The 16888-nt window shown below is 37.8% G+C and overlaps 1 protein-coding gene across 1 annotated transcript in view; it reads left to right on the top strand.

The window, feature by feature from the left end:
• Nucleotides 1-16888, top strand: part of CNST (consortin, connexin sorting protein) — a 57168-nt gene that overhangs the window by 12942 nt on the left and 27338 nt on the right. The window contains exons 2-3 of the mRNA XM_090263300.1: nt 9091-9519; nt 16069-16280. Coding sequence (XP_090119426.1) covers nt 9141-9519; nt 16069-16280 — 591 coding nt within the window. The 5' untranslated portion in view covers nt 9091-9140. The remainder of the gene's footprint in view (nt 1-9090; nt 9520-16068; nt 16281-16888) is intronic.

Here is a 16888-nt window from a genome sequence, read left to right as displayed (position 1 = left end):
CAGCGTGTCAAGCTGTTTCATTCTGTTCTTGGTTTCATCTCCCTTCTTTGTTTCTCTATACTATTTTCTGTGATAGAATGGGATATTCTTAAATATTTACACATCACACCCTCCCTACAAGTAAAAGTCATTTTCTTTTGAATTCTCAAAGAACTTGCCTATTAGTTATCACATTTTTAACTATAGCAAAACTTTTGGGGGGGAGGAGGAAGGTCAGGATAGGGTTTTTAGCCATTTCCTAGTGGAGTGTAAACCCCCAGGGCAGGTGGAGTCTCATCTGTGTCTCTCTTGTCCCGTATCTAGTGTGTCTTAATCATAATGAACAGTTGTGATTGATTACATCAACGTCAGGTTAGCTCAGCACTCTGCTTCAGAGGTCAGAGTTCAGCCTCCATGTGGAGATTTATTTGCTTTGTTGCCTGTCCTCATACAAACCCGTTAATGATGTGTGCTTTTGATTGCAAAGAGCACTGCGTGAAAACAAAGAATTAGCACCTGTATTGTGTAAACAGTTCAAACCTAGTATTCTCCTGGATGTGGGGCAGGGGCATCATGTTCCCATTCAAAGGACAACCTTGTATCATTGTTCTTCAAGATAAGGAAGAAAATGCGGGTGTTTGCCAGTAGCTGTACTTTTTAAGTAGATAAGTGTTGCAGCTCACATAACAATGAACTAGAAAGTGATACTTGTTTTAGACTTGAAACAGTGAAAGACAACAGAGAACTTGGGAACTAATAACTCGAATCATCAGATGTTACAGTTAGGAATCTAGAAGGAACTTAGATCCTAGCAAATAAGATAATAGAACTCAAGTTTTCTGATTTAAAATGCAGTGCTATCCCTTTTTTAAAATAAAATTCTGGTATACATTTGAGTATAATTACAGCATAGATCAGGAGTTTAAAAAGTCATTTCTCTTAAGTGAAGTAAACCAGACACAAGAATTTTGCAGAGCACATCCAGTTGTCCACAGAAAGCGGAAGGGAGAACGGCTGAGCTGTGCAGAATAAAGAGCAGGCGTTCACCTGGAAGTTGTAGTGAGAGGGGCTGAAGAAATCTCTTTCCATGGCAGTGAGAAAATTCCAGCATTTCTCTTGATGCCTGGTCCTCATGCAGAAGGTTATGGTAAAGGAGTCTCCTTTTGGCTATTTGGGGAGGGCGGGAGGTTGCACCATGAGAATAATTTGAAGACAGGACATATGTAACCAAGCAGAATGGAGACGATGAATTTATAGTGGAAGCCACTGGGTCCCTGGGCGCTCAGTGCACCCTGTGGTCATCCACTGGCCACGCAGAGCCTTCCCTGTGCTTCCCAGTGCCCTGCTCCCAGGGGCCCCCGCCCGCCCTCAGCTGGTAGCCTCCGCAGTGTTTCCCTGAGAAAGGCAGGTTGTGAAATGAAAATGCCTCCAGCCTACCCGCAGGCACGCCCCTTCTTGTAAGGCTGTCCCTCGGCTGGTGACGTGGGGGTGACCCCACCTCCGCAGTCCTTGCGCCCTCATTTGCTCAGTGCCCTCTCACCTGTTACCCTTCGCTCCTCCCTCACACCTGGCCTTTTCCTTCCCTATCAGCATCCTCTCCGTCATCCTGGAAGGGGGAGAAGAAACCACTCGTTACGAAAGACCAACGCAAGGGTTCTTTCTAATGTGTAAACTTGAACCTGTCACTGATTTAAAATCGTTCAGAGGATCCCTACAGGTAGCTTTAATGATTCCCACTAATGACTCGTGGTTTGGAGCTGTCGTTTTCTCACAGCCACTAGCCAACATCTTTGTCCTGTTGTCTGTCCCTACAAAGTACAGCACAGCAGTTACTCATTCGTTAGAAGGTACATGCAGGGACATTTTTTCTGTTATTTCGGATATAATTCCATGCTTTCCATTGCTGTCATAGAATTGAATGTTAATTCTGTCTTTTGTCTTAGTAACTGTGAATAAACCGTGGCAGCTCGCAGATAGCACTTATTTATTAAACGCTGGAGATACTGGAGATAAATAAATAAGGGGTGAAGAGCTGGCCCTTTAGTGATGTATCAGCTCTTAAGTTACCCAGGTGTTGATGGTGGCACAGATGTGCAGATCAGTGTGCTTGCATAAAAAACAGTGCTGGGTTATCATCTTGCATACACGTTAATTTAGTCATGACTTAGAAGTTTAGAGATAGAAGTTCTCATTCAGGCTAGTATTTATTCTCAAACTACCTCAGAGAAAAGATTCATGAATTCGTGTAAGGTAAGAAGAGATATTGTAGATGAAGGTTTGTTCCTGATAGTAAAAGTGTTCTTAGCCAGGCCCAGTGTGTATCAGTAATTGGATTTAAAAAGTAGAAAATAGAGTTTAGGAAAGTTATTCTTTTTGGTTTTTCCCCTTAGCAACTCATTTAAATGACATTTTCTTAAATTTATTAGTCATTAGACAACATTTTGAATGAATTCAGAAATTATCTTACACTCATTTCACCCTGGCTGGTGTGACTCGGTTGGAGCATTATCTCTTAGACTTGAAAGGTTGCAGGTTCAATTCCTGGTCAGTTTACATACCCAGGTTGAAGGTTTAGTCCCCATACGGGGTGTGTACAAGAAGACAACCAGTGGATCTCTCTCTTTCTCTTTCTCACCCTCCCTTCCTCCCTCCCCCCCTCTCCCTCTCCCTGTTAACAACTTCTCCTCCCAGGTTTTTGTCAAATCTTGATCTCTTGGATGCTTGGTTATTTTGTAATATATGTTGAGCATTATAGATGAAAATGTGTGCAGATAATTTGAGCCATTACTGGATTCCTTCTTCCAAAGAGAATTTAAGTTGCTGGCAGATAACCAGTTTGTGCAGATCACCTTAATTCATCCAGAGCTGAAGATGACTCTGTTGGGCTTCAGTCCCCTGTGAGGGCTGGTCTAATTCAGGCTCATCTTTTCCCCTAGGGAGTAGCCCTTTCAGGTGCCACTGGAAAGCCTCAGGCTTCCCTCTCCTTGGCCGCCCTGACTGCGGTTGTTTTTTCCCCCCAGCTCTTAAGTCTGCTGAAAGCTCTGCTCAGCTTTTCTGGCCTCTAAATCAAAGCTTTCTGCCAGCTTTTCTGGTCGTTACCATCAGGAAGGCTTGTCTAAAATAAGCTAGTCTGTCCTTGCCAGAAGTAGAACTCCTTCATCTTTTCTTCATGTTTACTTTCACATGTTTAAAAATGAATACACACCTATACGTTAATACAGTATGTAAGCCTATAATTGAGGAACAAATATACCTGCAGTGATACAGAGTCAATCACTTGGCTCATTAGGGGCACGCTATCAACGTTTGGGGACTTGTACTTTATTTCCCTTCTTTAGCTATGGTGTTTGTTCTGTAGATACCTGTCATCTGCCTAGTAGAAATTATTCTGTGTGTACAAGGGGACATGTCCGATATTTGATGATGATTTCTAACACGGATATTATATAGATTAACATGTAAATCTAAAAAAAAAAAAAGAGTTCATCACATTTAAGGAGTACAGCAAATAAATAGTCTTATTGGTACGTTTCATTGTATTTTTTCTCCACCTATTTTCTAAACTCTATATATCTGAAAACATTTCAAGATACTGGAATTTGTGTTGTTGTTTCCTTAAAGCTAGCAATTTGGTATTTATAAAATACACATCTGAGAATTATTGATTTTTTAAAAATTATTCTAAAAAGTATTATAGTGGTTATGGGTACAGGCTCTGGAGTCAGGTTCTTTGAATTTCATTGTGACTTTGTCATGTACTAGCTATGTGACCTTGGCCTGTTTATTTAATCTCTCTGTTCCTTCCCTGTAATATGGATATAATTATAGAACTACTTCAGTATGATCTGTGTGAAGATTAAATTTATGTATATAAATACTTAGTAACTATTCAGTAACTGTTGATTACTGTTAATAATTAGCAGTTTATTTTGATAATGCAAACTATTTAGTCTGGCCTCTCAAGGGGAAGTTCTAATAAACTATTTTCTCTTGTCACTATATTAGCAAAAATTACCATTTTATAACAAAATTCACAGTTTTATGTGCATATTTAATGATTAAAGTGTAGATAGTTTTATATCACTAGTTGCGTAGCAAAGCCCTCGAAGTTTAAAAATTAGTTAAGACAGTTTTCATGAAGATATATAGAAGATATGTAGCAGTAAACATAATTTTTGTTTTAAAAAGGGTAGTTATGGTCCGAACCAGAAAGTATTTTCAAGTTCTTAGAGTCTGCTGTTGTGGCTTCAAAGTATGCTTGCAATATGTTTTATAGCAAAGAAGCATTTAAAACCAAATAAACGTGACTTCTGTGTGAACCTTGGGAAGTGATTCCTTCCTCTGCACTCTCTCCCTTTCTGTGTGTGGTATTAGCTCTGTGAAACTAAAGAAAATGCTTGTGTTTCCAACTGATAATTTCATGTGCTGTGATTTGCTCACTGTTTATCTCCCAATGATATAGAGGTCAGTTCCTAGGGACATTTTAAATCATTAATTCAGTCACCGCGAAGTCGGCAAATTTTCTAAGTAATGATTAAGTGAAAGGAAAAAGAAATTGTTGCTAAAAGTGCTTTACTGCATGTCTGAAGACCCTTAAGCTCCTACTGTGCTATAGAGTTGCTTCTGTTTTGTACCTTTAAGTAAGCCTGGTATTACATGGCTGTGTGAGAGAGGGAGTGGGGAGGGAGGTGGCTGTCTTTGCAGTGCTTAGAGGTGCCCACAATGGGGCTTTTGACCTGTCATTCCCACGTCTGTGATAGATCTTTGAGCTCCAGGGCTCTGTGGAGGAGTAAGCTATCTTGAGAGGGAAGACTGGGGAAAATGAAACAAGTTCTGCTTCCTTGCACTCCCTTTATCTGCCCTGGGGTGGTTTTGGGCTTATGAGTCACATAGTTTCAGTTAATTTTTTCATATTTTTAGAGTGCCTTCGCTGCATAAATAAAAGTTCCTGTTTGTTATTTTCTCCCTTAGAATCATTACCTTCATATTTGACTAAATTGATCATTTATTTTTGTTTTTCCTTTTATGTTCTTGTAGTTATATTTTTTTTCACATTTTTATCCTTCTTATGGTATAACTTTTCCATGGTGTGTTTCTTTTTTTTTTTTTTTCTATATTAAGAACAAATTTCTTGTTAGGAAATTTTTTATTCTTATTAAAGAAATGTTAAAACAATATGGTTTACTTTTGTACTGTACTATCATGGAAATTAAACTATTTAGAAAGAATAGTGTAAGACAGTCTTATTAATTATAATTACTGTTTGATGTTTTATGAAGTGCCAGGAGTATTTTGAATATGGAGACAGACTAAAAAATGAGATGGAATGATCCTGGGGTTTCCATCCTGAAAATAGGATGCAACCCAGTATTTACAGACTAAAGTTAAAAATATGTAGAATTTATTTCCTTTAGTAAGTATTTACTTTGTTTAATTATAGTCACATTAATGTCTGTAGCCAGGAAATGCTTACTGCATAACTTACATTAGCAAGAAAGAATCTGGAATGGAGTGATTCACCATCTGCCACGACTTGGGCTACTGTGCGCTGTCAAGGCAATATGGAGGGCAACATTATCTCACATGTATTGAACCTTATAGGGAATTTTGTTTTTTAATAACCATGTTAAAACACTCTTTACTTATTGTTTTTAAAGATTTTATCCACTTTTAGAGAGACAGGAAGGGAGGGAGATAGAGGGAAAGAAACATCAATGTGTGGTCGCCTCCCATGCGCCCCCATCTGGGGACCTGGCCCACAACCCAGGCATGTGCCCCGACTGGGAATCGAACTGGTGACCCTTTGGTTCACCAGCCAACACTCAGTCCACTGAGCCACACCAGCCAGGGCTTAAAACACTTTTTAAAAGGTGAAATTAATTTTGATGATAAAGTGTGCTTAAATAGATAAAAAATATTATTGCAGTATGTAATTAATATTTAAATTTATTAATAAGCTACTTTACATTCTTGGTATTCATAGTAAATATCTGAAATATATGTGGTGTATATTTTACAAATATAGCACATCTCAATTTGGGTCTACTTTTTATTGGTAATGCTTGATCTGTATTTAGATTTCCTAAAATTTATAGGTGAAAAAGCAGAATTATATACCCAATTTATTCCAAATATACATGTTTTTCTTTAACAGAATTGATGTTTTTAAATTAAAGTTAATTAAAATTTAATAAAAGTATAAATTCCGTTCTTTGGTTAGTCTTCCTGTTCATATTTCAAGTACTCAGTAGCCACATGTGGTCAGTGGCCACATAATGGATAGCATAGATATAGAATATACCAAGTAAGAGACCTTGAATAAAGGTTAATAATGTAGCTAACCTTGAATGTGAGAGGAATGATATAAATTTGCAATAATTACTATATTGAAATTCTGTGGGCAACATTTTAAGGGAAGTGTATGTCTGAAGTTCATATGGTCTGCTTCATTTTCAGAAAACATTTTGGAGATAATTGCGACCATGGTCCTCAGATGGCAGTCCTCACACTGCCTTGTAAATATTGCTGTGGTCAGTGTGGGGTGTGAAATCAGCACAGTAGATATTAATCAGCACTTTTTAAAAATATGGAATAGAATGGACTAGAATGGAGAATGTGTCAAAAGTGCTTCCTGTGTGTTAGGTTTCAAGACACCTGTGTTTCAGTTATATGCAAGTGTTTCGTGTGTACAGGATCTCATGAAATAATGAATTTCTTATTATAGGTTGCAAAGGTTGGAGAGTCATTCCTCCGACGCATAGTTTTGGTTGCTGGTCTAGTGAATATTGCACAGTCACACAAATGGTACATATGTCTAAACAAAATGTTAATCACAAAACTATTTAGCAATGAGATATGGGTGTTATGGGACATGTCTAGTTAGTAAGATGGAAAAATGTAAAGCGTTAATTAATCACCGTAATAAACACAATATTAATAAATATAAACCCAATAACATAGGGATGAGGTGACTTTCTTCCTCAATTCTGAGTTGATGGGAGCAGCCAAATTTGAATTTAGGGTTAATAGAATACCTAATTGATTTGGTAACGGTCTTCTTCTAAATTTTGGTTTGACTGGAAATTAGCAAATTTAAACTTGGGGCTGCATCTTAGTTCTTAAGAACCTTGGATTCTTTCAAAAGTAAAAATATAGCAGTTAGACCTAATCTGTATGAATTACAGGAAAGTGGCATGCATTTAAATAAAGTAATTGAGTAATAGTCTATATTTAACTATTCTAATATTTTTTAATTTTAGTAACACCTGATGTTTATAATCTCATCATATAAGCATTAAGATGTATCAAAAATGAAGTCAAATCAACCTAGGATTGAAATTATATTTTTGACAAAAATGTAGATTTCTTTTTGTTAGTCTGTTACCCTATGTTATTTGTTTAAGTAGAGCTTTTCTGAAGTTTCGTGAGTTTTGTATAAGCCTCACTTCAGCGTGTTTGCCTGACTTTCTTCAGCCGCACAGAGCCAACATGCCATGTAACTTTCACACAATGGACATATTTGGAATGCTATTCTGCCGCAGGGGTGGAAACTTGGGCAGCACTCAGTGTCACGCTTTTAAAAGGCAAAAAATGCCAGAATCGGTGCTGTGCAGTGATTGCAGTGTTGCTGAGTGTTTGTGGGAAATGATTCCAGACATAGGGACTCACAGAGCAGACATACAGTGTATATAGCAGCAAATAACCTTGAATGCTATTTCAGCTGTGCTGCCAACTCCCGGTCCTGTGTATTCACTGTTTTAGCCACTTACACCTTAAAAGTATTTGAGTTTGAAATTCCTCATGCTAGTGATGTTGAAGATCTCATTAAAACAATAACTACTTTTAAATCAAGAATTATACCCTATTTAGAATTTCTTTTAGGTCTACACTAAGTTATTCCAGTCAAGTTAAATCATTGTGCCTTTTATATGACATACCTATCAGTAGAGATATGTAGTATATATTTTAAGGAAGATGATACCAGCCAGATTTAGACTTCTTTTATGTTTGCCAGCCAGTACTTTTATGTCTCTGAATCAAATAAAGTATTACAGTTGCAAAATACGTTGGAAGCATATGATACAATCAGTGTAGAGTTTATGTGTTTTATGCTTCCTTTTCATGTTTTTAAAGAATTTTACTTCACATGTCTAAAAACTAAGCACTTCTGTTTATTAATTAGAAGAATTTTTCAAGTTCTATTCTTTAGGTTTTTTGAGAATTACTGAAATATTGTATTTGATTCAAACCCACAATAATGCTTGGCAAAGCATAAAAATAAACCTAAATCTGGCTGGCATCATTTCCCTTAAAATGTAATGGACTTTTTGAACAGAGGGGCTAAAACGTGATTGATCAAGGACTTGTCATCTGCTTTGTAGATCTGTAAAATGTTAGCAGAATCCTTGGAACAGATTTAGAGTTTTTCAAGTTTCAATTAGAAAGCCTAAAATTAATCATGCCCCCCCCCTTTTTTTAATTGTATAAAAGGAACTTGCTAATAATTCTAAGACACTTTTCCAGGGCTTATTTTCAGGAGCTAAAAGATGTAATGAGAATATGGTATAAATATATGCTACCTGAGTTTTCCCCCACATGCCTTTTTTAATTTATTTTAAAATATATTTAAATGTTTTCATTTGCAAATATTTCTGGAGTTTGTCCAGATAAGGACTTAAACAACTAACTTTCACTTGTCTGGTTAAGTATCCAGGTATAACATGAGTGATTGATTTTAGCAGATAACCTCATTTACCCAGTAATTTCTTTCATTGAGGCAGAGATCCAAACATTACGCACACGAGAATCACCTAGACAGCTTAAAAATACATAATCTCTGGGCTTGATCCGCAGAGATTCTCATTTAATAGATTCAGTGCACAATTTGACAAGGTCCCGGGGTAATAAACATGCAACCAGGGTTGAGAACCGTTGTGTTCACGTGAGCACCAGGTGAGATGAGATGAGGTTGGGTCGTAAAGTGGGGAAGAAGTAGCAGGAAACGAGCTTCTATGCTCACAGTCAAGCAGCCCAAGAGAAGAGGGAAATGAGAGCTCACTGAGGATCCAGAATTTAGAAAATGAAGTAACTTTCCTCTTTTTGTCATTGTAGACATGGAAGGACTTTAAGGAAACTTAAATGATTCAACAAAAGATGCTCTAATGGATGACAGTGAACTGCCTACATATAATCTTCAGATAGAACCACAAGATGGGTGTCATCCTGGGGACAGTGTGGAAAGTATAGTAACACACTTGCGTTCTGCATCAGACGAAAATGAAAATCGACTTGACAGGGATGGGCATGATCGTCTGACCAGTAGTGACAGTGCCATGGGCAAACTGGAAGTGTCTGAGCAGGACAGTCTCAACAATAATGAAAACTGCACACCAAGCTGTGAGGTGGCTGCAGGGGAGAACTCAGAAAACACTCCTTGTGAAGGCCCCAAAGATGGACAAGACTTCTTGGGAAAGGACAAAAATATACCTGGAAAAAGAAGTTCAAGAAGCCCAAGAGGCACTACTAAGAAGATACCACCAGGTATTTTTTTTTTATTACGATTTATACTATTCCTTGAAAATAAACCTTCCTATCCCATCCTCTGGATTATGTCCTGCAACTTGCTTTACTTAATACGTTTCAGCGCTTAGTGCTACGTCGCACGCACAGATCCAACTGCATGGTGTGCCGTGCCTGCGACGTGTCTCCATGGTGTTTCACCCTGTGGATGCACCATCGTTTGTTTATCCATTTCTTTATGGTTCCTCCCATTATTTTGCCATAATAAATGTGTCGAGATTGACATTCTTTGTACATGTCATCAGTGACTTTGATCTCTAACCTGTGAGTGTATGTGCTTGTACAGTCTTCCTCAGCCTCCTTACAGAATCTTTGCATCTCAGTAGGTGAATAACGTACATTAATATGTAATGTTGACTAAGACTTCAAGCTTTAATTACCCGTAATTGCTTTGGTCACAAAGGAATTCAGAGTATTTTTTACTGGTTATGTGGTTTGGCAGTTAAAGTTTGGCGCGATGGACTGTTTTGCCTGAAGGACAGGGCAGCATTGGAAAAACTCAGCCTCCCTTTGTGTTCGATCAGAAACGTGGGGCGAGAGAGTTCTGGTGCATCCTACACCGGGACTCCTTAGTGCAGCACCACGTCACCCACATGTCAGGCTCCAGGGAAGGACATGATGTCTCCTCACACCTTCTGCCCTCCTCTGCTCCTGTGGCAGATTAAAGATATAGTCAGTCTGTCCATATCTTGATTTTATTTGCATTTTTTATTTGGAGTAAAAGAAGAAACTTTCCAGTTTCTACAAATCAATTTTTATTTGGTCTATAACATAACTTGGTAACTTCTTAATGTAACTCATAATTTGACTTTCCAGTTGTTAATGCCTTTGTCTTTTATTTTCCTTAGTAGGCTTAAATTAAAATAATTTTGGCAAGAGATATGAAAACATTTTTCTATAAGACCTAAATTAGAAAATGATGTATACAGCACTATTTGTATATAAATTGATTTATTCTTTATAATTCAAGGGCAATTTGACTGTCCCTCTCTAGTCTGATCATGTGATTTTTTAAGAACTGAGATCTAGTTACATATGTAAGGGTCAGTGCAAGCTTCAAGATTATGACTCTTTTTATTCCTCCTTTCCATTACTTTATTCCATTTTCCCAAGGTGTGATTGTGTAATTTAAAGTTAATTAATATGTACTGACAGTGAGCATATATGTAGAATTATCCTCCCCTAATGCATTTAAATTACTATCCTCTAATGCATTTGATCAATATAATTTCTAAACTTAGGTATAGTCTTTATACAGATTATTTTTTAAATTTATTTTATATATCTTATATAAAATGGTGTAAGAAAATGAATTAAGAGTTGTAAAACCTAGGTTCAAACCTTACTTCTGGTTCTAGGTCACTTGGTGGAGACCTAATTATTCTGTGCTTCCATTTCCTCATCTGTATAATGATGATGTACATCTACATATACCTATAAAATTCCTTTCTAAGCAGTGAATTTCTTAGATTTCTGAATAGAAATGGCATAGTCTACACCCGATTTAAGTTTGGTGATTCACCTCTAGCATATCTGTAGAGATTTCTACATGTAATGGATACATTTTTATTTGCACTTTAAGTTTTGTTGCATTAAAAAAAAAAGTCTGGCCCTGGCTGGTGTGGCTCAGTGGATTGAGCACCAGTCTGTGAACCAAAGAGTCACCGGTTCGATTCCCAGTCAGGGCACATGCCTGGGTTGCGGGCCAGGTCCCCAGTTTGGGGTGCACAAGAGGCAACCACACGTTCATAAAAATAAAAATAAAAATAAAAAAAAAGTCTGGGTGGTCAAAAGAACTTTAAACTGAATGAAAGGATTTTTTTGAAGCTAGAATTATCCCTTTGTGACCTGAAAGGTACCTAGAATGGGAAGCTTTAGGATTGCCTGGAAGCTTTCCTCAGTTTACCCTAAGAGATCACTGACACCTGTCGTCTATCAGTACATACGAATCACCAAGTCTAAGTGATCTATCTTCCTGTGATCTCTCTAGTTGGTCTGTTCCTGCCCGTCTCCACGGCTATGGTTCAGCATCATGATCTTCAGCTTGAGTCCTGAAAAAGCACCCTAACGACATCTCCCCTCTAGTTTCTCCATAATCCCTTCTGTGTTGAAACTGACAAAGCAGGCAGTTCATGCTAGATGTGGCATATTTGCTCTTCTCTTTACTGTGAAATTTTAGGAAGCCTAAGAAAGTACAGTTTCAAAATGTTGCAGATGAGTATTTTTCTAATAACAGAATAGTTTCTGGAATAGGAAATGATATATAAAACAGGACATTCAATCCCAAACCAGAAATGTTTCTCGTAGGTAAGTGCTTTTTCAATACTTGATTAGAAACATATATTAAGGTAAATTTATTCATTCTTATGCTCCCTTATCTAGTTTAATTTATAGTTCTTTTTCAGTATCCCAAAACTAGTACTGTAAAAAAAACAATAGAGCAATAGTATTCATTAGAGGACATCATTATTTATAGATTTTCTGAAGACAACATTTTATAAACCTGCTGAGACCTTGAACTTGACCTCACCTAAGTCCAGTTGTCATTATATTATGAGCTTACTTTTTCCTTAAGAGAATTAAATTCCCTTCATATAATCAACTGAGCAGGATTATAGGATGCATTACATCAAATCTTCATTGGCATAGTTTTAGGTAAATCATATTCCAAAAGTTAATGAAAATTAGCCTATAAACTTTTAAGTTTTATTTAGATATAATTCACATACCATTCACCCACTTAAAGTGTACAATTAAGTGATTTTTAGTATATTCATAAAGCTGTGCAACCATTACCACTGTCAATTTTAGCTCACTTTTATTACCACACATAGAAACCCCATACCTGTTAGCAGTCACTCTCCACTTCCCCCTTAGCTGTTCCAGCTCTAGGCAACCACTGATCCACTCTCTTTCTCTCTAGACTTGCCTGCTCTGCACGTTCCATATAAACGGAATCATACAATGTGTATGGTGTCTTATGACTTCTTTCACTTAGCATAATGTTTCTAAGACTCGCCCATGTTGTAGCATGTATCAATACTTCATTCCTTCTGTGGTCAAATAATAGTCCATCGCGTGCATATATCATATACCATTTATCTGTTTGTCAGGTTCTGGGTGTTTGGGCTCTTTCTACTTGTTGGCTGTTACAGATAATGCTCCTGGAACATTTGCATACAAGTTTTTGTGTGGGCATGTTTTCATTTTGGGGGGCGTTATGTATGCATGGGAGTAGAATTACTGGATCATAAAGTAACTCACTTTTTGAAGGGCCTGTCAAACTATTTCAAAAGCTTCTATAGCATTTTACATTCCCTCCAGCAATATATGAAGGTTATAATTCCTCCACATTTCTCCAATACTTGGTAATATCTGACTCTTTAGTTATAGCCACCTTGTTTTTTTTAATTTAGATGTAATTTGCATGCCATGAAATTCACCTTTATAAAGTGTACAGCCTAGTGGTTTTAGTATATTCACAAAGTTGCACAACCATCTAATTCTAGAACATTTCATCCCCCCCAGGAGAAACCCTGTACCCATTAGCAATCACTCCCCATTTTTGCCCCACTCCATCCCCTGGCAACAGCTAAGGCATAAATTTTACATGGTTGTAAGATACAAGATCAGATTAAGTGTCTGATGGTTGGCAGAGCAACGCACTTCAGTTATTTACTCAGTCACCATAGTATCTAAACATTTGACAAAACAGTTCAGCAAGTGGCAGGAAGCCAAAGATCAGCAGCAGGTGGCAGTTGAGAAGGGAAGACCCTTCCAAGCGGACCTGGCCGCTCTTCAGCGCCATACTCGTTCCGCTAGAGGCCTTCACCTTGTGGCCACCGGGAGGCGGCAAAGAGGGTCCGAAGCTCCAGGAGAGCCAACCTCGGAAATGGATCCGTGTCCTGAAGTCAGGCTTGTGTAGTGAGAAGAACAAAGACTTCAGATTTGAATATTGACTCTGCCTGTTCCTACGACCTCTGTGACCCTGGAGAAGTAGTAACTCGTTTCCCTGAGCCTCTTTCCTTACCTCTGGGAGAGCAGATCCTGCGTGTCTTGCAGGATTGTCCTCAAAATGAGCAGTCCTGCATGGAAAGCACTCCGTAGTGCCCAGGAGGAAGCAGGTGCTTCTGAATGGCTGCTGTTGTCTTTGTGTGTGTCACCAGATGAGTTTCAAGTGGCATGACTAGGGTCAGCATTCAGCAAAATTAAGAAATCCGTTTCACTTAACTCTAAATCCATCTTAGGTCTTTGGTCAGTATCTTTCTTCTGGGATCTTTGTAATAACTCTCTTTGTAGATTTACTGTACCTATCCCGGCCCTTCTGTCCCCTAAAGTGTATTCCTAGAACATATTTCAGTGCCACCCCAGTCATGCCTGCTGGCATGTTAACTGATATCTGAAGTAATATCTGGTAATGCCATTAAGTCAGAATCCTCAGGGCATATTTGCATTTTATATATCTGGCTTCTACTGTAGAACCTTTGTAGCTGGCCTTAAATGTGTGCCTTCATATTTGGTAGAGAAGCAAAATATTTACATTTTCAGGCTTACAAGAAGATCATATAATTTGTATAAAGTCAAATAAATTTTGAGAATTTTATTTTTCCTGGAGAACCAAGGAATATTTTATGTATAATAGCTGATGAATTCATTGTGCTTGGAATAAACTGGAAAATACAGTAAAAATTTAGCCATTTTGATACTAGCCAAGCTGTTAGTGTACACCTGGTGGGGAAAAAAAATGTATAAGTTGCATTTGAAACTTTGATACTTGAGTTGTCTATAGACCAGGATAAGAAGTTTAAAAATCAGCAGAATTAATTGCATGCTTAGGGAAATTCCTTGCATATTTTTAATATATAATAAAACATGTTAAAATGTCAAATGTCCAGTCACACCTCTAAGAGGAAGCTTAGGGAATCCAACTATTGGTGCTAGTTAGCATATACAAAATTTAAGTCCCAGAAATATTAATATGTACTAATTGTGCCTTCAATATGAATTGAAAACAGCCTGGGGCATACTCTAGAAGGTGGGAGAACTTGAGGGAATACCTCCAAGTGCTGTGGTTTTTTAAAAAAACAAAGTGTGTAACTGCCCACGGGGTTACCTGCTTTTACAAGCTAAGAACCAGTGGACACGGTGTCTAGCGCAGGAACTACATAAACCGTGTATGAACATGTATTTCTGATCCATCTCCCAAAATTATGGCCAAGGTAGGCATCAGCATAAACAAGTTAAATGGTTTGAGAATTCGGGTATGCAATAGCTCAAAGAAGCAGAACATGAAATCACAGACAGGAAGGCATTTTGTTCTATTTTTTTATTGCAGTAAAAGACATAAATTTGCCAGATTAAGTGTCCAGTCCAGTGATATTAACTACCCATTATGTAACCATCACCACTATCTATTTGTAAAACGTTTATCACCCCAAACAGAGACTGTAAGCATTAAGCATTAACTCTCCATCCTTCTTCCCATAGCCCCTGGTAACCTCTGTTCTACTTTCTGTCTATATGAGTCTGCCTGTTCTAGATACTTCATGTAAGGGCAATCATAGAATATTTGTCCTTTTGTGACCAGCTTTCCACACTTAGGATGTCTTCAAGGTCTGTCCATGTTGCAGAATGTATTCATTGTATGTCTGTGATGAAGAATTGACCAGTCTGGCCATAGCAGTGGGTCTATTTAGAAGGCAGTGGAATACAGGTTTCTGGACACAGTCGAGAAGGCTGGGGAGGGCATCCTCAATCGTGGTGAGCACACTAACTTACTGAGAAAGACCCTTTATGAGGCAGACTAGCTGAAGGTCGGTATGGAGTCAGACAGTCTTATCAGTTTTAATATGAAAATTAGAACCGATACTGAGGCTTTAGTGAAGGTTGAAGTTGTAATGAATAACGATTAAATTTTTATAATCTTGTGCATCATTTCAGGAGCTGTGGGCCAAGCATTTATTTATTAATGACTTTTTTCTTTTTAGAAGTTTATATTACCTAACTGCTTTTTATTAGGAAAAAATGTTTCTGTGGCCATTAGCTCTGGCATCTGCTGCTCTGCTGGGATCCAGAAGTAGTTCTAAGGTTAACAGACCAGAGTTTAAAGAGGAAAAGTTAACTTCTGTAGCCAGCAATTTCATATGATAAACACATTTATCTTCCTGTTCAATTCTGTTATTTTGGGCAAGCTAGGACTTCAAATTATAACTAATCCATTTTTTTTCTTTGGGAGAATCAAGTTTTAACCTGCATACTTTTATTTTGATCTCATTTTATTAATACTTTTGATTATAATTCTGCCAAAAATGGTTTAAGTGTGTGCTAATAGAAGCAATCAAACATCAGCCCAATCTTAATCAGGACATTAACTGTGGTTTCTAGGTTTTTTTTAAAGATATAATTAATTTTACTTATAACTTTTCTTGTTAACAAACATAATTTTTTAAGGTGTTCCACCATGATGGGAATGTGTCCTAACATAGGCTTTTTTTTTTTTACTTCTTTAAGGATTTGTTTCAGGAGATGCCACACCTTTAATGCAAGAAAATGTGCTGAGTGCAGTCACGCATGCTCTTGGTGATGAAGAGTCTGCTGAAGTAAACGCTAACAATCCACCAGAAGTCCCAAAGCTAGCTTTCCAATCTCTGTTCTCACTTATCCGAGGCGAAGTGGAGCAGTTGGACTCAAGAGCACTTCCCCTTCCCCTCTGCCTTCATCAGGTACTACGTTAACCCCTTGGCTCACAGCCCTACTGAAGTGCTGGGACCAGTGTTAGTAATAACCTAAAAGCCAGTCCTGTGTAATTGACTCCACCCTGCATGTCATTAGTGAGCCCAGGCAGAGGTGACCCTGGGTGAGTGGGTGACCACCCATGGGTCATCAATCTATAGTTCAAACAATCACTGACTTCTTTTATTTAGTGAATAAATTCAGGCGGAAGAAGGTATGGGGGATAAATAGTAATGGAAAAAATAAAATTAAAATATTGTAAAAATAACAATAAAAAATAAAATAAAAGTATGGGCTTTGGTTTTATATCCCAGAGGGAAGGGGATGGGAGTAAAGGGGCCAAATCATCGGAAGATGATTTGACTTTTGGTGGTGGGCACACAATATAATATACAGATCATATATCATAGAAATGTGCACTTAAAACCCATAGGATCCCCTTAAACAACGACACCACAATAAATTTAATTTTTTTTTTAAGTATAAGCTTTGACTTTACCACTGACAAGCTACGTGGCTTTCCGTTTCTTCTGGAAAGTCATAGATGAGTAAGGGAGATCCTGCATGGAAAAGCATTTTCTGCAGTGCTTGGTACACA

The sequence above is a fragment of the Furipterus horrens genome, unplaced genomic scaffold, assembly GCF_987537825.1.
Source record: "Furipterus horrens unplaced genomic scaffold, mFurHor1.1.pri manual_scaffold_15, whole genome shotgun sequence".
Taxonomy (NCBI): domain Eukaryota; kingdom Metazoa; phylum Chordata; class Mammalia; order Chiroptera; family Furipteridae; genus Furipterus; species Furipterus horrens.
Note: the sequence above shows the minus strand (reverse complement) of the source record. Positions and strands in the feature narration are given on the sequence as shown.